The sequence below is a fragment of the Lepus europaeus genome, chromosome 7 (assembly GCF_033115175.1).
Source record: "Lepus europaeus isolate LE1 chromosome 7, mLepTim1.pri, whole genome shotgun sequence".
In the NCBI taxonomy this organism is placed as follows: Eukaryota; Metazoa; Chordata; class Mammalia; order Lagomorpha; family Leporidae; genus Lepus; species Lepus europaeus.
Window position 1 is genome coordinate 30,631,734 of NC_084833.1, and position 21,123 is coordinate 30,652,856.

At 52.2% G+C, this 21,123-nt stretch overlaps 1 protein-coding gene across 2 annotated transcripts; it reads left to right on the forward strand.

Moving 5' to 3' along the window:
* The first annotated feature begins 613 nt into the window (after positions 1 to 613).
* ELF5 (E74 like ETS transcription factor 5) lies at positions 614 to 20,340 on the forward strand. 2 transcript variants are annotated; one of them, XM_062196317.1, is made up of 6 exons: positions 614 to 734; positions 12,823 to 13,056; positions 15,374 to 15,424; positions 17,201 to 17,269; positions 18,814 to 19,009; positions 19,506 to 20,340. In XM_062196317.1, exons 1-6 carry the CDS (start codon positions 614 to 616, stop codon positions 19,600 to 19,602), a joined length of 768 nt encoding a protein of 255 aa, XP_062052301.1. In that variant the 3' UTR covers positions 19,603 to 20,340. The 2 variants fall into 2 exon arrangements, with proteins under 2 accessions (XP_062052301.1, XP_062052302.1); XM_062196318.1 differs by lacking the exons at positions 12,823 to 13,056; positions 15,374 to 15,424.
* Positions 20,341 to 21,123: the final 783 nt, after the last annotated feature.

The following is a 21,123-nucleotide window of genomic DNA, read 5'->3' on the forward strand; positions in this document are numbered from 1 at the left end:
GCAGGAACCAATCACCCGAGCCATCCCTGCCGCCTCCCAGCATCTGCAGTGACCGGAAGCTGGAGTCAGGAGCGGCAGCCAGGCACCAAACCTAAGTACTCTGCTGTGGAGTGTGGGCCCCTTAGTCACCAGGCTGAACAGCCACTTGCACCCATTACTTTCAATCCCAAGAACTTTTTTAAGCCCTTCACGTGTGGTTTTATATACGTGTACAAGGGCACTCCAAAAACGTCTTGGAAACAATGGAATTAACAGATGAATCTCCTTTTCATGGGAAATATTTTGAATTCCATGCCTTGTTTTATAAATAACAAACATTTTCCAGGAGCTGTGTAAAGACCCCTCTTATAGTGAAGCATCCTTCAGATAGTTCATGGAAAAATGGAATCAAAAGATTATTTTGGCACCAAAAAAAAAATTCTAAACTCCAGTTTTCTCAACTGTGAAATGGGGATAGATAGGATGTGGCTGGGCACACGCGCGGAAACCCTGCAGTACTAAAACCACCAAAGGGTGCGCTGTGGGGGGACCCTGTGTGGCCAGGCTCCCCTCCCCCATGGCTGCTCTCCCCCTCCCCCACGGCTCCTCGTGATTCGCCCGATCTTCCAGGGTGATGCTGGACTCAGTGGCACACAGCTCCTTCCTGCCCAACACGTCCTTCTGCGACCCACTCATGTCGTGGACCGATCTGTTCAGCAACGAAGAGTATTACCCCGCCTTTGACCATCAGACAGGTGAGCACCGCTGGCGGGCCCCAGGGGCGGGAAGCTGGGACGGGCTTGGGCTGGAGGTGGCACTGGCCTGGGGGGCGGGGGCGGGGGTCTGGAGTGTTCAGAGCAGAGGGCAGAGAGCGGCCCGGTGGAAGGAAGGGCAGCCTCCTGCAGGAAGCAGGGCACTGGAATCCTGGCCCTGACATCTTCCCCTCCCCCAGCTCTGTGGCCTCGGGGGTCTCAGCCAACCACTCTGAGCCGATGTTTGCTTGCTCACAGGCAAAATGGAAGCGATAAAACCAAAGTCTTGTGATGTTTAAGCAATGCAGTGGAAAGAAGCCCTTAGCCAGCAGCCTGGTGGGTTGAGCTTACTTGATTCTCCTGGTGTGAGCTAATACCCGCTCAACCCTAGCTGTGCCAAGCACCCATCCCACCCTGACAGAGGCCCTGGGAGAAAGGAACAATTGTTATTCCCATTCTATAGATGAAGAAACTGAGGCACAGACGACTAAGTGACTTGCCCAGTGTTTCACAATCAGTGAAGTTCCATGCAAGTTGGACATCTGCACCTGCTCTTACCTATCCTATGTGGTCATCTTATAAATGATGTCATGCTGTAGTTATTGGTACTAATGTGATCATTATTCTGTGAGCTTTTTTTTAAAAAAAGATTTTTTATTTATTTACTTGAGAGGTAAAGTTACAGACAGAGAAAGGGAGAGACAGAGAGAAAGGTCTTCCATCTGCTTGTTCACTCCCCAAATGGCCGCAATGGCTGGAACTGGGTCCATCCAAAGCTAGAAGCCAGGAGTTTCTTCCAGGTCTTCCATGCAGGTGTAAGAGCCCAAGCACTTGGGCCATCCTCTGCTACTTTCCCAGGCGCATTAGCAGAGAGCTGGTTTGGAAGAGGGGCAACCGGGACATGAACCAGCACCTATATGGGATGCCAGCACTGCAGGCGGAGGCTTAGCCTACTAGTCCACAGCACAGGCCCCTATTCTCTGAGCATCTGTTTCCCTATTCAGCAAACAGGAATGATGAGAGCTGTTGCAAGAATTAAGGAGGGAAAGGGTGTAAAATACACAACCTGGCCCAAAGCAAGTGCTCAGTAAAAATGAGCTTCGTCGCTGTCCCCGCACCTCCCTCTCACCCCTCCCCCCTTTCTCAGCTCAGTTTTCCCCCACCTGAAAAGGAAGCATGGAGTCTCGTGCAAATCCCACGCCACTGAGCTTTGCCCCAGAAAGCCTCTGAGGGCCTCTGGCCTCAAAGCGCTCGGGTGAGTGCACAGCACAGCGGACCTGGCTGGCTGCGCAGGTGCACACCCCACAGGCAGTGAGGCGAGCACTAATCAAGCTGTCAGTCCTCACTGGCTCTTAACTCTGTGCGCCCCAGCCTAGAGGAGTCAGAACGTGGCGACCAGAGGCAGGTAGTGGCCAGGAGAGGCCAAGTCTCCAAAGATACTGCAAAACGTCCACCACTTCCAGGAAGCCCTCGCTCCATGGCCAGAGGCCAAGGCAGCGGGCACAGACCCAAGGCCTGTCCCTGTGTGGAACAGTCCTTCCCTCCCTACACACACACACACACACACACAAAATCTCTGGCTCTCACCTGTAAGGCCAGGGTTATTGCATTTGAACTCGAACCATACAGATACAGAATACAGTTCTCCTTGGAGTCTAAGAAAGGCCTCTTTTCCCAGAAAGGTGATGAGAAATGTTTTCCATCTCCTTCCCTCAAAATTCACGAGGTTAAATCCTAAAAGAGGAAAACAAGGACTTCCAAGTCCCTGTCTTCCCCTGTGTGTCCCACAATGGTGGGGCCCAAGCTCCAAGTCCTCTTCAGCCTCACCCAAGGCCAGCCCTCAGATACCCAGCTCTGCCATCATGGGAGCCCCTTCCCCCTACCTGTTCTGCTGGGAGGCAGCTGGGGTAGCAGTGGGGGTGGGGTAGCTTCAACCACCTGCTCATGCAGTGCCCCAGTGATCATCAGGAGCTCGGAATTTGAAGCCTGGAGTCACAAACGTGAAGCCTGGCTTTGACACTTAGTGGCTGCGCCATCTTAACATCCCCTCGTGCCCCAGCTTTCTCATTTGTAAAATGGGGTTAATCACAACGCCTACCTTAGAGAGTTGTTAGGGGACGTGGTCGGGCACACGCCCAGCACACACACCTGTGTACAGAAAGGAAGGTTCGTCTCAGCTGGGATGCTGAAGTTGTGGAGGTGGGTGGCGGCGATGGTTAGCAATCCCCTCAATGGACTTCATGCCACTGAAGTGTATGCTTTAAAAGGATTAAAATGGCAAGTTGGAGGTGTGTGTATTCTACCATAACAAAAAGCCCAGCTGGTGGGATTGCCAGTGTGGCTTGAACCTGACCAAGTCTTAGATACACAGGCACAGCTTCCTGCTGTCTGAGGCACCTGTGTTTCCATCAGCACAATGAGTGGTTGGACCAGGCCATTGCTAGGTTTCCTTCCAGAAGCTTCTCCGATTCCAGCATCAGGAAACATCAAAAACACAGCCTTTTCCTCCTCCCACCATTGAGAGAAGATGAGTAGGTGTGAGGCCAATGAACAGGAAGTAGCTCTCAGGAGTGGCCCGGGTTCCTTATGTTCCCCAAGGGTGGTGCCAGGCTTTCTGGGTGGGATTCTGAAACAGTTGACCTGTAACCTCCCCGGGGTCAAACATGGATGTGAAAGCTGACCTCTCTCAGAGCTGCCTGTGCGCCCAGCGAGCCCCCGAGTCCCATTGGCAGGAAACGTCCCCCACGGCGCCTTCAGTCGCTTTCTGACAAGGACAGTGCCACCCACGGAGGTGACACCTCAGTCTGACTTTTTACAGAAGTGCTCTCTACCACGGAAGTGTTAAGGGTCAGGTAGGTCTGCTCCGGGACACTTTTCTGCTGACTTCTGGTCTCCAGTGGCCAGAGAGCTCTGAGACGTCTCTCCCAAGGTCATCATTTTTTAAAAAGATTTATTTTATTTGTTTCAAAGGCCAAGTTGGGAGGGAGGTGGCATGTCTTTGATCTCCTAGTTCACTCCCCAGATGGTTGCAACAGCCAGGGCTGCACCAATCCAAAGCCAAGAGCCAGGAGCTTCTTCTGGGTCTCCCACACAGGTGCAAGGGCTTGAGCACTTGGGCCGTCTTCCACTGCTGTCCCAGGCCCATTAGTAGGGAGCTGTATCTGAAGTGGAGCAGTGAACCAGTGCCTATATGGAATGCAGGCACTTCAAACACCTTTACCCACTACGCCACAGTGTCGGCCCCTCCCAAGGTCATCTTGAATTCAGAACTGACCATAAAGATTAACCCAAGATTCCCTTTGAGTCTAGGTTCAAAGTTGGCCCTGCAGCTTGCTGGCCAAGTGAGCACCACAGGTATTTTAAGATACATTGTCCTGGGGGCTGGCGCTGTGGCAGAGCAGGTAAAGCCACCATCTACAGCCCCGGCATCCTATACGGGCACCGGTTCAAGTCCCCGCTGCTCCACTTTCAATCCAGCTCTCTGCTATGGCCTGTGAAAGCAGTAGAAGATGGCCCCCAAGTCCTTGGGCCCCTGTACCTGCATGGGAGACTCAGAGGAAACTCTGGCTCCTGGCCTCAGGCGGGCCCAGCTCTGGCCATTGCAGACATTTGGGGAGTGAACAAGTGGATGGAAGACCTCTCTCTCTCTCTCTCTGCCTCTCAAATAAATAAATAAATATATCTTTATTTTAAAAAAAAAAAAAAAGATACATTGTCCTTTGCTGAAAGAGTCTGCACCTGCAAGAGTTGGGAGGATGGAAGGAACAGTGCTTAGAAGGGTGCCGGGTACTTGCCACCCATCACCATGGCCAGGAACAGCTCACGGCTCCCAGAGAGGAGTGGAGATGGCCTTCCCTCCCCTCTCTCATTTTCCATTCCAAACAGCAGCACCATGGGTGGGAGCCTCAGCCTTCGCAATTCAGGAGTTATCCCGGCCTAGGCCTAGACACTTTGAGCCAAAGTGGGGGTGGGGGGGGAGGCAAGGTCTGAGGCTCAGCGTATTCAGGAACAGCGGGCGCTTTCACAAACTCCCAAATGGTGTGAGCAGGGTGCAGCTGGTACCCACTCGCTCCTCGCAGCGGGACTTCCGCTTGGCTATGCTGTGCGCTGCAAAGTTGATTTGCAAAATGCTCCAGTATTTTATGAACTCACCTTGGCCTCAGCTCCTGCTTCTGCAAAATAAGGAATCAAGAATATTGGAAAATAAGTCCAAGAGCCGAGGGCGTTTTTCGAAGATTCTCCCACGGAGCTCTTGGAGCCTACCCTCCTTGAGGCGTTGACCATCCTGGCCTGGCTGCTCCTTCCCGAAACGCCACCCCACCCCTCCCAGCGCCCACACAGCTCCCTCTAGATTGGAGGGCAGCTGCCAGCACTCAGGGCCTCTTCCGCTGGGGAATCCTACTAACCCTCTGTCCGCTGCAGAGGTGCCTGGATTGGCGCGATTCGGGTTTCCAAGGAAAGGTCCCCCAGGCACCACCATTGAAGAGAGCTTGGATGACGTTTAAGGATACCGACCAGACCCCAGCACTCCCCTCTCTCAAGCAGGGTCTGAAGACAGTGTAGCATGGTGCTGATTAGGGCTGTAGGCGCTAGAACACACCTACACGGTCTACCCCAAGATCTGCACCTAGAACACACCTACACAGTCTACCCCAAGATCTGCACTTACACACTGTGTGACCCCGAAAAGGAGCACCACCTTGGGCCTTATTGTCTTCATCTATAAAGCGGGTAGTGTGGTCCAGGGCCTCATAGCATTGTGTTGAGGGAAACAAGAGGAAAGACAAAGCATTTAGCACAGTGACCAGCACATACTGGGGGCTCACTAAATGGGTTGGCTATCATTCCATAATTCCTAAGAATGCAATCGTTACACAATCAATAGTAACTAATAACAATGGTTACAAGATTTTTTTTGAAAAGCTTTATTTAAAAAAAAAGGGGGGGGGTGCAAAACCCCGGTCTTATTTTATTACTATTCAGAAAACCAAGGAGAGCAGCATTTCGTTCCCATGTGAGTTTCTCTGAGCAAGATTTATGTTCTACATATAGATGTTGGAGAGCAGATATAAAGGAGTCTAAGAATTCATTTTTTAAAAAAAAAATTTATTTATTTGAAAGTGAGAGTTACAAAGACAGAGGGGGAGACAATCTTCCATCCACTGGTTCACTCCCCCGATGGCTGCAGTGGCCAGCACTGGTCCAGGCTGCAACCAGGAGCCAGGAGTTGCATTCGGGTCTCCTACATGGGTGGCAGGGACCCAACCACTTGGGCCATCTTCTGCTGCTTTTCCCAGGTCATTAGCAGGGAGCTGAATTAGAAGTGGAGCAACCAGAATATGAGCTGGAGTTCCTGTGGGCTGTTAGCGTCGCAGGCAGTGGCTTAACCCGCTATGTTATAGCGCCGGCCCCTAAGAATTCCTAACTCAAAATCAGAGAAACAAGCAAGCCCTGTGCACAGGAGTTGCCTCTGGGATGCCTGTATCCCGTGTCAGGATGCTCGGTTCACTCCCGGCTGTTCCGTCTCTGATCCAGCTCCCTGATGGTGTGGTCCCAGGAGACAGCAGGTATTGGCTCAAATGACTGAGTCTCTGCCACCCATATGGGAGACTTGGACTGAGTCCCTGGCTCCTGACTCAGCTCTGGTTATTGCAGGCTTTTAGGGAGTGAACCAGCAGATGAAAGCTGTCTCTCTTGCTCGCTCTTTCTCTGTGTGTGTCTCTTTCTCTCTCTATCCCTCTTTTTCAAATAAATAGAAATAAATAATAAATAAAAACAGAGCAACAAATTCAAAATCATCTGCCACTGGTGGCAGCAGTCACATCCCAGGAGACCTCGCCGCCAGCTTCTTCTGCCGACCCTGCACACGTCCAGAGCCTGCTGGGCGATCATGGCCCCTGGGCCCCTGCTCCGGGCTGCCCCTTCTCTGTCCCTTCCCCGCTCCACTCTCCCAAGGCCAAGGCCCTTTGCAGACACCCGTCAGCCCCTCTCCCCTCTCCAGCTCCTTTCTCATCCTACTCCTGGGCTTCACTGTCCATCCTGTGTTCTAAATCGCTCCACAGGCCAGAAGAGAAAGCCGAGAAGGGCTACTGGGTGAGGTCGGACTGGCTGTGCGTGGACTCCTGGAAGCAGGTTGCCATTTGAGGTTTTCCCTCATAAAGTCTCCTTCCTTTCAGTGACAAAGCTGCCATTGCCAGGGGCCCTGCCACCCAGTTCACTCGCCACCTCTCTCCAGTGCTGCCCCAGGCAAAACACTTTCCCAACTCCCTATGCTAATAAATGATGCTAATTATGGTCCCCGGTTGTCTACCTGGGCCTCCTCTGACCCAGACTGTCTGTCTCCCCCAGCCAAGCCCTGGGCTCGCTTTGTTCTGCTTTGCTCCTCAGCTGTACTGAGCAAGGCCCCACTGCCCTGAGAACAGACGTAGTCCCCAGATAATCACAAGCAACTTTTATGGAAAGCTTACTGTCAGTCGGCTACCAGTCTAATGTTTTCTCATGCTTCCTTTCCTATTCACGACAAACTTCCCAAAGGGTAGGTACAATTGTTATTTGATATAGGGAGCTGAGGTTTGCAGAGGTTAGGAAACTTGGTTAATGTTGAGATGGATTCATCAGGTTAATAAACTAAAGAGCCAGGACTGCGAGTCAGAAAGGTTCTCTCTATGGCCCAGCTCAGTCACCCACACAATTCCTCCACTCCCCGAGGAAGGAAGCGTCTTTTACTCCTCAGGGCCATTGGCAGAATCCTAGGCTGGAGCTAACAGGTGCATCTGGCCTTGCAGCTTTCCCATCAACACTCTCACCCCCATCAGCAGAGAAGAAAGGTCAAGTTCTCTTCCCCAGGGTCTAGAGGCATCGTTCAAGCTCTATACTCACATCACTTTTGCAATCTGCCAATTTTGCATTCTGCACCTATCTATTTTACTATAATATAGAAATCAAACTATCCCCCACTAATGTCTGCTCTGAGTGAGGCCCAAGAGAATGAACAGTGTTGGCTCCAGAATTTCTGCACAGGACGCACTTTCGGGGCGGCAATCCAGTTGGAAGATGCAGATACAGCAAGGAGATTTGTCTAGCATTTTGCATAAGAATGGGAGGACATCAGTGGTCTGTTACAGAGTGGGAGAAGGGACTTAACAGACCCATGCTCTGGGGTGTCCATTGGAGAAGCACAATGTCATCGTATGACTTCGTTTACCTACTCTGTCCCCAAGGGACGTGGCACCATCTCTACCGCCCTGCTGTCTGCCACAGTTTCACAAGCACGGTTCTTACATGTGCCCCGATGCCCAAGACCTTTACCAAGTCACGCAGACTCACCTGCCTCCCCATCTTTTAAGCCACAGATGACAGCATTAGGCTACCTGGCTCACACTGACGATACAACAACAAGTGAGCCAGGTTTCTAAGAAAATTTCATCTTTCATCACGCAGAAAATAAGCCGTAGCTCTGGAAAGGAACAAAGCTGCTGGCCTCCACATTTTTGGAAAAATGTTAGAAGCATATGAGGGCATACAATTGACATGGTGGATAGGAAGCCAAGGAGGTAGCCTTCATGTTACCATATGTAAACAGATGGTGCCTAATGAGCACTTTACTATATGCCCGGGCTGTGCCCAGTACTTTCCATGTAATAAGTCGCTTAATCATTTTAACAGCAAGAGGAAGTGAGGCCTAGGATGCCTACTCCGCAGGTGACTCTGGAGAGCACAGGGCCTCTAAGCCTGAGACCACGGGCCCTTGCACCCTTGAGGGGGATTCTGAAACGGGCACCCTGGCTTCAAGTTCTAGAACGGTGATTCCCAAGGCACTTTCTGGGACCAGCACCTTCGCCTCCAGGCCCAGAAAAGCAGTGCTGCTCTTCTCCTGGAGGCTTAAAGAGAAAATGTTCACCTGCAATAAGAAAAAAAAAACATGACACTCTTAGCATCTCCACTCCAAACACCAAGCAGGCAAGAGGCGACCGTCCCAACCAAGAGTCGAGGACTCCAGGCCTCCGATCACAAAGCGATGCCAAAGAAGGGGGAGGATGCTGATCACCCTGTGTTGCCCAGTACACTGAAATGTCTCATGTGGCCCAGAAATGCGCACAGTTATTGTTCGGGTGGTTTTAAATGTTTTAATTCATTTGAACTTAAAAAAAGGAAAAAGACCTGTGAAATTCTTCATCCCAGAGAGATGGCCCAGAGCAACCACCTTGTGGAAGTGTTTTGGCTGAGCTGCCTGTGTTTCTCTAAAGCCAAGTAAGGGGCCACCCTTGGAAACAGAAATCAGCAAGGTCATGTGCACGGTCTGACCGTAGCCAAGGGGAGTTGGGCCATGGCGGCCCCCACTGGCATGCCTGTCCCAGTTTCCACTGTCCCCACCCAGGGCCACGGCAGGCCTGGATGCCACCTGCTGCCCCTGTGGGCCTTTGAGTGCACCAGCCCAGCTCGGAAGGCCAAAGTCTTCCTTCTGGATTTATATACGTCGCAGGTGGTAGCGCCACTAATGAGACTCCTCCCCCACCCTCCCCCTGGGATGACTGAACTCTCCACTGCTCCTCAGCTCTCCTTCCCAGCTCAGCTCACCCCAAAGCCAGTGTCCTGGCCCCTTCAAATTTCCAAGGACCCGGCAAAGCCTGCAGACGCTTGGATTGAACCGCCCAGGCCCAGGAGGCAGAAGGGCCTCTTAGCTCGGCCTCCCCAGAGCACTTGGCTTACGTTATGAATTGAGAGAAAGCATTGTACAGCCCAGGAGAGGGAATCGATTATGGGCTGTTTAACCCTTTCTCTCATTTGCCCTCTGGGTAGCATCAAGGTCTTCTTCCCATCAGCTCCTTCCAGTTTCTCAAGCCTAGGTTAGATTGCTAGTTATAGTTACAGATATTTGCATTTACCCAAATCTTGTGTCAGCCAGGCTTGGAGGCTTGCGCCCCCAACAAGACTGAGGTATAACATGCTGTTGTGTGCCTATATCCAAATGCGGAAGGCTTGGTGTGCACCCAAGTCCCTTGCTGGCTACCTCTGTGACCTTGGGGGCAGAGGGGAGGTCATGTAAGGTGACTAGGGACTGATAACCATCAGCAATTCAGTCAACTGATTACAACCCCTGAGCCATTGCCCGGCTGGGAGGGGCTGGGCTCCTGTGTTCCAGGTTCAGGTGAGCACAGCTGACGGTGCAGAACCTGGGGGGGTGGGGGGTGGCACTGTGTGGGGCGTGGCAGGTGCTGGGGCACAGCACAGGGAGTGATGGGAGAGAGGAGGCTGAGGCCTCCCCTGCCTCTGCCAGCCTCCCCTGGGGGGCGGGACCCTCGAGCACCCTGGTCAGGTGGGGCTCTCCCTTCCTATCCCTGTGTTCTTGGCTTGGGGCCGTGGGAAGGAGTGTGTGGATGGATGAGGAAGCCAGCACCTGGCTCCTGGCTCCTGGCTCCTGGCTCCCACCCCCCACCCCACCTCTGGCCCCCCGGGGCTGCTGCCTACAAAGCCCGCTCTGTGGGTAGCTTCAAAGGGGCGGGGCAAGCCGCCAGCAGCCGGGCCAGCAACACCTTCCCTGCGTCTGCTTCCCACCCAGCGTTTCCCCGAATCCAAATCCGTAAGGCCCTCTCAGCTGCCAGAAACAACGTGGTCCTCTGTGGGTGCCAAAGAAAACAGCAAGGGGGTGGGAGGGGAGGGCGGGCGCACGGAGGCTCGGCCAAACCTTGCCGGTAAAAGACAGAAGCGGTGCCCTGTGCGGCAGCCCGTGGCGACAGCATCTCAGCCAGGGCACAAGTCTGAAGAGTGTCAGAAACGGCTCTCAGCAGAATAGCAGGACCATCCAGGGGCCCCTGGGGTGAACTGGAGCCAGAGCGACAGAGAATAGAGGCAGAGAGAGAAAGAGAGATCTTCCATCTGCTGGTTCACTCACCAAATGGTCACCACAACCAAGGCTGGGTTAGGACAAAGCCAGGAGCCAGGTGCTTCTTTCCAGTCTCCCACACAGGGTACAGAGCCCAAGGACTTGGGCCATCTTCTACTGCTTTCCCAGTCTCATCAGTAGGGAGCTGGATTGAAAGTGGAACAACAGGGACTCGAACCGGTGCCCATATGGTATGCCAGTGCTGCAGGCAGCAGCTTTACCCGCTACACCACAGCGCCGGCCCCATCACTGGCCTCTTTGGTCTATGGGCATATTTAAAATCCTCATGAACAATTGAAACCAAAACAAGCCTATTAGTTAGGTTCCATCCCTGCCCCCCCAGTCCTCGCCACAGCAGGAGAAGAGATGGAGGAGTCTGGGGTCTGGGGAGGCCTCGATGTCCTCCTTTGAGCCATCGCCCCTTAGTGCTGTTGGATAGAATTGTGGGGAGGATTGGAGAAAGGCAGCAAGATGTGCACAAGGACGCATAGCACCTGGGCTGCCACGAAAGAGGTGGCACCTGGCAGGGCAGCCAGCCCGTCTCCTGCCCGGAGTCAGAAGCACCACAGCTCCGTTGGGGACCGTGGCAGCAAATGCAGCATTTCCTGGGGTTGGTGGGTGGGGGGGAGGCGGTTCATGATAGCACTATTGCCATTTGCTTTGGAGTCCATGTCGCAATGGACCCTGCCTGATGTCCACGGTCTGAACCAGTCACCTTAGCCACTCTGCACTCTCTCCTCTCAGATCTTCTCATTCGCCCAGCCCCCTGCCTGCCCCTGCCTCTCTCTCCCCATGGTTCGTCTCTTCTCTGTGCTGCCCCCTGGATGACTAGCGCGTGGCATGGGAAGAGCACTGGCTTCCGAGTCCAGCCTGGGGTTCAGATCCCAGCTCAGCCACACACTGGCTGTGGGATCCTGAGAAAGTCCTCCGTGACCTCAAGTGGCTCATCTGTGACTTCCTGGGGGACAAGGACCAAACCCGTTCTTGTCCACCATGAATCTCTCACACCCAATTTGTTGCCTCACACGCGGTAGATGTTCATTCATGGATGACAGCACTAGAACCCGCCAGGCTCTGTCCCAAGCACTTTTACATACATGAACTCACTGAACCGGCATAGCAACAACCCTCAGACGCAGGTGCTATAATCATCCTCATTTTACCAATGAGGAAACTCACGCTGTCATTCCCTGGATGGATGGATGATGGATGGATGGGTGACGGATGGATGGATGGCTGTCAGGATGGCTGCAAGAATTAGTGATGTCAAAAGCCTGACCAACTACTTGGTCCCTTACCTCCTCTGCAGCCTGACACCTGTTCACTTAGGACATTGGGACAGGGCTGTTGAGCACCAGCTGTCTCTCCCAGGGCCAGTCCCGGCCACTTCCCAAACTCCTGAACAGATGGCTCCCACATGTTCTGAGTGGCAGGGAGGCGCTCTGATCTCAGGATGGAAGTTCACCAAAACCGCACCACCACTGACACAAGCAGCTCCCCCACACAACACCCTTCCTCAGGAGGTGCCTGCCACGGTGACCCGAGACCCTCCAGACGCTGGGCCCCAACAAGGCCTTGGCACAAGATGGCCAGGAGCTGTGCACAGCCCTGCAGCCAGCACTGGACAGCTGTCCAGCAGAGCAGAGGAATCAAGCCAGTTTCATGGTACCTGGTGCCCAGTAGGCATTCAGTAGCTATTGAAGTGGTCGGTAGTCTCTAGGCACCCATTCACGCACATTCACTTTAAACACCAGCCCTGCAAGGCGCTCACATCATCGCTGTGTTGAAGGTAAGGAAACTGAAGCGTAGTCTACAGCCCTGGCCCAAGTGGCAAGCAGCCAGGGCAGGATTTGAACCCAGACCTGGCGGGTCCTTGAGTTTATGCCATTGATATCAGGTTGTCGGAAACCAGATCACTGGAGGGTGGCTTATCTTCTCTGCTTTCTGAGCACCAGAACGCCGTCTGGTTATTTCTCACCCCCATCTTTCCCCTTCGGAGCCCAAAGGACCGTCCAAGGGACCCAGAGTAGAAGGGGGCGTGAGCCCGGCAGAACTCCCCAGGGCTTTCAACTCATGGGTGCGGGATGAGGCTGCTGACAGAACAGGGGCTTCCTGTGCCAGGGGGACCCTGGGGGACCATCCCTCAAGGCTCTCTCTCGCTCACTCTCTCTCTCCGCCCTCTCCTCCCCCCCCCCCCCCCCCGGGCAGCCTGCGACTCCTACTGGACCTCGGTGCACCCTGAGTACTGGACCAAGCGGCACGTGTGGGAATGGCTGCAGTTCTGCTGCGATCAGTACAAGCTGGACGCCAACTGCATCTCCTTCTGCCACTTCAACATCAGCGGGCTGCAGCTGTGCAGCATGACGCAGGAGGAGTTCGCCGAGGCGGCCGGCGTCTGCGGGGAGTACCTGTACTTCATCCTGCAGAACATCCGCACCCAAGGTGGGCGGCTGGGGGCGGGGCGGGGCGGGCCCGAGACCCCCACCCCGCTCCCGCCCCCGGCAGGCGCCTCCCGGGAACCCCTGGCGCTCAGCCCTCTGCTAGAACTGGAGAGTGTGGGTACAGGCAAGAAAACGAGGTAAAAGGAAAAGACGCTAACAACTCCTGAGCCAGGCTGATAACAGAATAACGCAGAACGTTTGTTAAGATTTGACTCCACAAGGGGTGGACAAAAGAGGTTTCTGCTTCCCCTCTAATTAGGCAGGGGGAGGGGAAAGTGAAGCGCCTTTCTCTTCCCTTTTCCTGACTCCAACTCATTGACACGTTCGCGGTGTCACCTTCCTCCCGGCCAGGAGGTGGCGCCAGGAACACCCCCCACGCACACCCTTTGCATCTTTGTTTCCAACCGGAAAGGTTTGTGAGCACCTGTAATTCCGTGTCCCAGAGACCCAGGTAAAGGGACTGAGGCCCTGACTGGTTAAGTGGCTTCCCCAGGGTCACACAGGAATTCACAGAAATTCACAGGACGTCAATATAAAGTGAAGCCTTGGAAATAAGTGGCTTAAGCTGCCCGAACCTCCACTATGTCCCCTGTCCACGGCACCACGTGTTCTCTAACACGGCAGAAGACGATGCACACGCAGGCACCGCCGCTGGTTTGTGTCCTTAACGCAGGCTGAGTGTCCCTTATCTGAAATGCTTGGGACCCAGAAGCCTTTGGGACTTCAGATTTTTCCAGATTGTGCAATATTTACATATAGCAGGGAACTTCAGGAAGTTCGTGGAAATGACATTAAATGCTAAGATTATTTTGATGCAAAAAAAAATTTTTTTAAATGCATAGGGAAGAGTACGTGGGGAGCTATATTGGGGGTAAGACCCAAGCCTAAAGTGACATTCATTTATGTTCTGTATGAGAGCACACCTTACACACATAGCCTGAAGGTAATTTTAGGCAGCGTCATTATCACATGAGGTCAAGTGTGGAATTTTCCATGTTGGCATTCAAAAAGTTTCAAATTTTGGAGCATTTCAGATGTTGGGTTTTTGGGTTAGCAATGCTCAACCGGTCTAACCAAGAGGCAGAAATTTTAAAAACTACAGTAAACAGCTCAGCTCAGTTTTAGAAAAGCTCTTTCTAAACGCCGGCGCCTCCTTCTAGAAAGTGCACGTGGGAAGATGCAGTAGGTAGGAAGCTCCCTGCCCCTGGAGGTTGCCACGCAGCCTCACAGCCCCTGCTGATGGGGTGCTGTGGCAGGGATTCCTGTGTGGGCAGAGAAACCACAAGCAATTTCCGGTCTGTGAATCTCCCTCATCAGGAGTTCCTGGGAGTGGGAAAGCTAAGGATGCTAGCCCCGGGCACTCCTTGGCCTGTGCCCTAGGAGCCAGAGCTCACTGGAGGAAGAGAAGGGACAGACAGACTTGCTGCCCATTGTCATGCAGTCTCTGCTGGCTTGATTATCATCAGAGACAGTGACCTGCCCAGAGCTGGGGGCAGTGGCCTGCGCTCAGAGCGAGCACTCCCTGAGCCGGAACAAGTCTGAGCACAGCACCACCGCGGCTCGGGCTGGAGGAACTCAGGGCTCCACTCAGGAGCCTCGCAAGGGAACAGGCATGCGCAAGGACCCCAGGGCCCTGGGGAGGAGGCAGCTTGGTGGTGCCAGCTTGGTCAAAGGTCAAGTCAACCACATTTGTGTGCAGGTCCGGAGCAGCCTCTGGAATGGGCAGCCCCCCTCCTTGGCAGTTGTGAAAAAAAAAAAAAAAAACTGTCCCTGGTCCCATGACTTCAAGGCTCTGTGCAAAACGAGTAAGCTAAAGGCCAATGGTTCTTTAGTAGGCCGTAGCTGCCTCTTATTCTAAGGCACCCGGAGTCACCACACCACCTTCAGTGGTGGGATTTCAGGCACTCTCGAACCAAAGAGGGTTCGGTGCTGAACAGTAAACAATCTGTTGCACCAGCCTGCTCTATTCTGCGATTCCACCTTTACGGAGACTCCTCAAGGAGGTCCCTGTATGTATGTCTAATGACCAAATTCACGCTGTCCTGCTTAGCCCAGGTCACGTGGTTTGCACCTGTTACCTCGGAATCATTGTTATTAGCTCTGCCTTTCGTTCTCTAAGTGGACAACAGCTTCCATCACAGGGGATTATCTTGTGTAGGCTTCGTGCTTTTCATAGATGAGGGCTCCGGCAGACTAGGACACAGAACGTGATGGCAGTTTCGACAAGAAGCGCTAGGGGGAGCTCTAGAGCCCAGGGAGCCATCTGGCTCGGTATTTGCTGCAGGATTGTGCTTAGTGAATGTCGTTGTCCTTCCCAGGTTACTCCTTTTTCAACGACGCTGAAGAGACCAAGGCCACCATCAAAGATTGTAAGTAAGCAAGCCCCGCTGCCCCAGGCTGGTCAAGGCTGCTGTTGGGGGCACATGGGCGCCACGTTAGAAGGTGGATGAACGGAAAGCAGCCCAGGTGTGGGGGACTGTGGAGAGAAGACAGTGCATGGAGTGGGGCCGTGGGGCCACAGCTCAGGTCTGGGGGCTCTCTAGCCTCCCCAGGCTTCAGTCTCCTTATGGACAAAAATGGTCTGACCCTTAACTGGGGTGTGGGAACTTCCAGAAACAATGCATATGCAATGCCCCCCACCCCAAACCTGTGTCCATGAGCCGTAGTACTAACAATGGCCAACCATGAGAGGCCTTGTCCTTGGCACTATCTGAGAAGAATCTGAGCTCACCACGTAGGTCAAGTTTAGAATTACAAGATGCCCGGGGATCTCAGTGGCCTTGTCGGAAGGCTTTCCCTTCCCGCTTCCCTTGTGCAAGTGGAAAGTGGAGGCTCGGGAAAGGGAAACCGTGTGCTTTGGTCTTTTTGAGATGATGACAATAAGCATTGCCTTAGCTGTCGGTTCCCAAGCAAAGGCCTTGGCCCTGGGGGCCAGGAGGTGTGGTCATCCTATCCGCAGACTTCAGCTGGGTCACCTGCAAAGCGATGGTAGGGCAGTGGGGAATTCTACGGCCAATGGGAGGTGTGAGCAGACAGGCAGACACAGAGGGTCGGCTTCTGAGGGTTTACTTTTCTTCTCTCCTTCAAGTCCCAAACACACCACTGAGGATTCAGGTAATTTGGCTCCTGGCTAGCAACAGGTTTTGGTAATTTATTTTTTTGTTTTGGTTTGGGAGCTTTATATTAGGAATAGCCAACTACAGGTTGTGGCCTTTAAGCAGGTGTGCTCAGCCCCTTGACCTCAGCTGCCCTCCCACAAGCAGCTCTGCATCCCACGAGGTGTCCCACGTTCAAGGCAGACAGGGCACTGCCCCTCTGTCCACGCTGTGTCTGATCCACCTGCAACCATCCGGGGGCTGTGAATCCCAGCTTTCACTCCCCCACCCAGTCCAGGCAAGGTCCTGGAAACAGTGAGTCCACTGAAGCGAGGGGCCATCACTGTGTCTGAGTCCAGAGGCTCCCGCCCCAGGCAGCCGTGTGCTTTACTCCCCGAGCAGAATGAGTTTGGCTTGATCAGCCCTGGCACTGGGTGACCGAGTCTTCACTTCTAAAGGGGATCACTGAGAGTGATCATAGCAAAAGGAAAATGATGGGCTAGGAAGAGAGAGTCTTTGGATCTTGGGAAGGGTGACCTGAATATACAACTAGCCACAGTTAGAGTCAAGTGATGACAATGTTGAAAACAATAAGCACCAGCAGCATTTATTGTATGCCTGCTGTAAGCCAGGCCTTGTCCAAAAATCTTTATAGACATTGTCTTGGGTAATCTTCCCATTAACCAAGCCTATAAGACAAGCACTAGTATGATAGCCCTTTTTTTTAAATAATCAGAATAAGAACTAAAGCTTAGAGATTAAAGGTGACACAGTTAGAAGGTGGAAGACAACCCAGGTGTGTCTGTCTACCTGGCCCATCTGTCCTTAGATTCCCCATGAGCAGGGCCTGTGTATGTGGCATTTGCTCAGAGCAGGGCACACAATGAGTCCCCAGGGCTGAACCCAAACCTCCCTCGTGCTAACCACTCTCAGTGTTCCTGATCCAGCGGCTTCCATCACAGTCAACAAACACAGGCTCATCATGGCCTGCCTGGGAGGGTCTGTGTGGCCTCTGCCTTCCGTGCCACTGCTGTGGACATTCTGTTTCAGATGCTGACTCCAACTGCTTGAAAACCAGTGGCATCAAAAGTCAGGACTGTCACAGTCACAGCCGAACAGGTAAGTGCAGGCACCACGTTTTAAAAAAGATTTATGTGGTGATTAGAAAGGAGGAGTTACAGACAGGGAGAAGAGGGAAAGGGAGATGGGGAGGGAGAGAGAGAATCTTCCATCCTCTGGTTCACTCCTCAGATGGTCACAACAGCCGAGGCTGGGCCAGGCCAAGCCAGGAGCCTGACTCCATTCGGATCTTCTACTTGGGCCGTCTTCTGCAATCTTTCCAGATGCATTAGCAGGGAGCTGGATCAGAAGCGGAGCAGCCAGGGCTTAAACTAGCATTCATGTGGGATGCTGGCACTGCAGGCGGTGGCTTAATCCACTGAGCCACAGTACTGGCCCCCACTTTTCATTGCTAATGATGTGAAACCATCCATAAGACCAAGTGACCAATTTCAGTCACCTTGGAAACTAAACGTTTGGGTGACACCAGTTTTTCCTAAAGAAGGCAGCAATGACACTAATGCTTGCTTTTGTACATGTCACCAAAATCAGAAATTTTTTAATGACGTTGAATTTCTAAGTAAGCTTTTATTTTTCCTGGTCCTCCTGTGGGTCCTTCTCACAGAAGTACTCAGGGGAGAACAGGGGAAACACCAGGCATTGGCAATTCATTTTTTACAAATTTGTTTTTATTTATTTGAGACATGAGACATTCAGAGCTCCCCTCCACTAGTTCACTCCCTGAATGCCCACAGGGCTGGGATGGCTGAAGCTGGGAGCCAGGAATTCCATCCAGGTTTCCCATGAGGGTGGCAGGGACCAAACTACTTAAGCCATCCCCTGCTGCCTCCCTAGGGTGCACACCTGCAGGAAGCCAAAGGCCCGAGCTGGAGCTGGGGGTGGAGCCCACGCACTGCAGTGTGGGATGCGGGCATCCCAGCTGGTGTCTCAACCTCTCGGCCAAATGCCCAGCTCAGGAGCTGGCAGCCGTGTGAGCCTCTCCCAGCACGGAGAGATCTGCTCAGCACGGAGTCCAGCTTGCACTTACACCAGTTTGTGTGAGGGAGGCCGTCTCTCCATGCTAGGTGCGTGAGCTCATTAAACCCTGGAACCCATCCTAAGACTTCGACACTCCTAGCATCCCCTGTGGCAGTTGAAGTCACAAGATTACAGTCACAGAGCTCAGAAGAGGAGTTCAGGAACCCAGGAAGTCGCACCCCGACCCAGTCTGAACCAGACAGTAGGGGAACAAGAGGAATGCCAGTTAGGCACGGAAAACAAAACTGTGGGATTGGTCCACCCAGACGGTCGTGGGTGTGGGCTCTTCTTACAATCCCACCACCTGTCGGAGAGAATGAGAGGACTGTTTGCCCGTAAGAATCCACCCCTGATCCGCTGGGCAAGGAGCATCTGTGGTCCGCGTCCACTTGGTGTCTCTGCGTGTGGAAGGTGGGCATTTTTCACAGGCTGGTTCTCAGTGGAGCGCACTCGGGCACAAAACCACGGGAAACAGCCTCCACCACGCAGCCGTGCTCATGGGGTGATGGGAAAGCTGTACACGTCTTTTTGAACTTCAGTGCCTCTCTTTTTCCCTTTCTCCAAAGGCCTCCAAAGTTCTCACCTGTGGGAATTTGTGCGCGACCTGCTTCTATCTCCTGAAGAAAACTGTGGCATTCTGGAGTGGGAAGACAGGGACCAAGGGATTTTTCGTGTGGTTAAATCGGAAGCCCTGGCAAAGATGTGGGGACAGAGGAAGAAGAACGACAGGATGACGTATGAGAAGCTGAGCAGAGCGCTGAGGTACGTAGCCAGCACAGGACACCAGCAACCGCCAGAGGGAGCAGGTTACAGGGCTGGCCACAGAAAGTCAGGCTGCTCTTCCTTAACCTGGGAAGGAGAGGGGCATGAGACCAATCCTGGGTTCTTAGTTACAGCCTGATGATGGCATGTAACTGACGTGCCGCACTGTCCATTCTTGCCAGTGTTCCCCCAGGGATCACTCTGAGTCCAGGCTACCTCTCTCTCTCTCTCTCTCTCTCTCTCTGTCTCTCTCTTTCTCTCTCTCTCTCTCTCTCTCTCTCTCACACACACACACACACACACAGATGCTTTGCATGTGGTGAGGCTCAACCTTCAAGCTGTCTGGGAAAGGTTTATGTGTAAGTTGATAACAGGGTGTGAAAACACCAGGGTAACCAGACACCAGCCTGGCCACTTGAGAGGAAGGAAGAGCTGGTGTTTATGTTCTGTTGTTTTCCTGGGTGCCAACAAAATTCTCTCGTGCTTGCTCTCACAGGTACTACTATAAAACGGGCATTTTGGAGCGGGTTGACCGAAGGTTAGTGTACAAATTTGGAAAAAACGCACACGGGTGGCAGGAAGACAAGCTATGACCAGCTCCAGGCACCAGGCTCCTCTGAAGGATTTGTCTTTTAAAACAATCACATTGCAACAGACATTTGAAAGTCTCTTTTTTTAAAAACCTGCAAACATCCTGATAAAACTTCTCTACAGTCAGCTTATATTTGGGTTCTGAGTTGTTGTCTACTTGGAGTAATGACAGCAGCCCTGATGAAATCGGTTTCGTCCCACCCCAAGGGGAGGTGGGGATGATCTTTAGTGGTCCCTTGATCAAACATTATCCCTCTAATCAAGAGTTCCAGAACCACAATAGCCAATGCCATTGATGCCACTCAGAGATACCCAGCCAACCCTGCCACTGGAGGCACATTCAAGACCCCCGTTCCAAAGACTGAAAAGCTTTCAGTTAGTTTACTGTGGCACCTCACAAAAGGGGGAGAGTGACTAGTGTGTGGTCATTAGGTACTTACTTTAAATCACAAAGTCAAACTACATAGAAAGGTTTCTGAATTAGTGACAGGGCTAAGCCATCAAGCTGCACACAATTGGATTTTGCTTAGGTTAAGAACAGTTTCTTACCCAGACAATCATTTTGACCACTCAGCAAAGCTCCCATGGCTATCCTTCCAGAATCATCTAAAGTTAGCCACATTAAGTTCGGTTAAGTTTGTGTCCCCTTTTCTCCCAACTGGTGGCTGGCATCAGATATGCAGCGTTAGTCAACAGCCACTTATATCATTCTCCAAATCACTGCTGTTTCCATGATTCAAACTGTCAATACCATAAAATCCTGGCTCATTGATTCTGTCTGTGGTCAAGACATTAAACCTTCATTACAACTGAAAATGTCCCAAAAACTCTGTCATGGCCAATTCTCTTGTGAGTCTCTTTTCTTTTGTCTTCCTACCTGATGTGTACTCCAGCTCTATAACACATATTTTCTTAACAAAAATAGTGACGGTGAATTTACAACAATAAATGTTCACGGGTTAAAGTCTGCACTGACATTTTTCTCATCAGTCACTGGCATGTAAGTCATTACCAACCTACCACTAGGTGGCCTGCCCCTAGGACTTCTACTTTACCAGAGCTGGAATCGACAGGTGACAAGGCACTGAACCACACACAGGCTGAAGACCTCTGTGCCTAGCATTCAATTTCAAAACTAACTCGTTTTAAAGAATGTGAATTACTGTAAAATAATCCATTTTTGGATTCATGTGTTTTCCAGATGGATATAGTTTGTAAACAATGTGAATAAAATATTTAACACATTGAGCTGTCTCTGTAGTGTTCCATTCAGCACAGTAGGCCTAGCAAAATATGTATAGTTTTTTCATAGCACACGTTCACGTGAACTTTATGAAGACCCCTTATGTTATCTGTCAGTTGGCAGGAATGAAGCACTGACCCATGCCTCAGCATGTGAGAATCTCAAGAATTTTGTTAAGTGAAAGAAGCCAACCACAAAAGACCACAGGTTGTAGATGCATTTAAGTGATATGTGCAGAGCAGGCAACTCTATGGCCAGAAGACAGATTCATGACGATTAA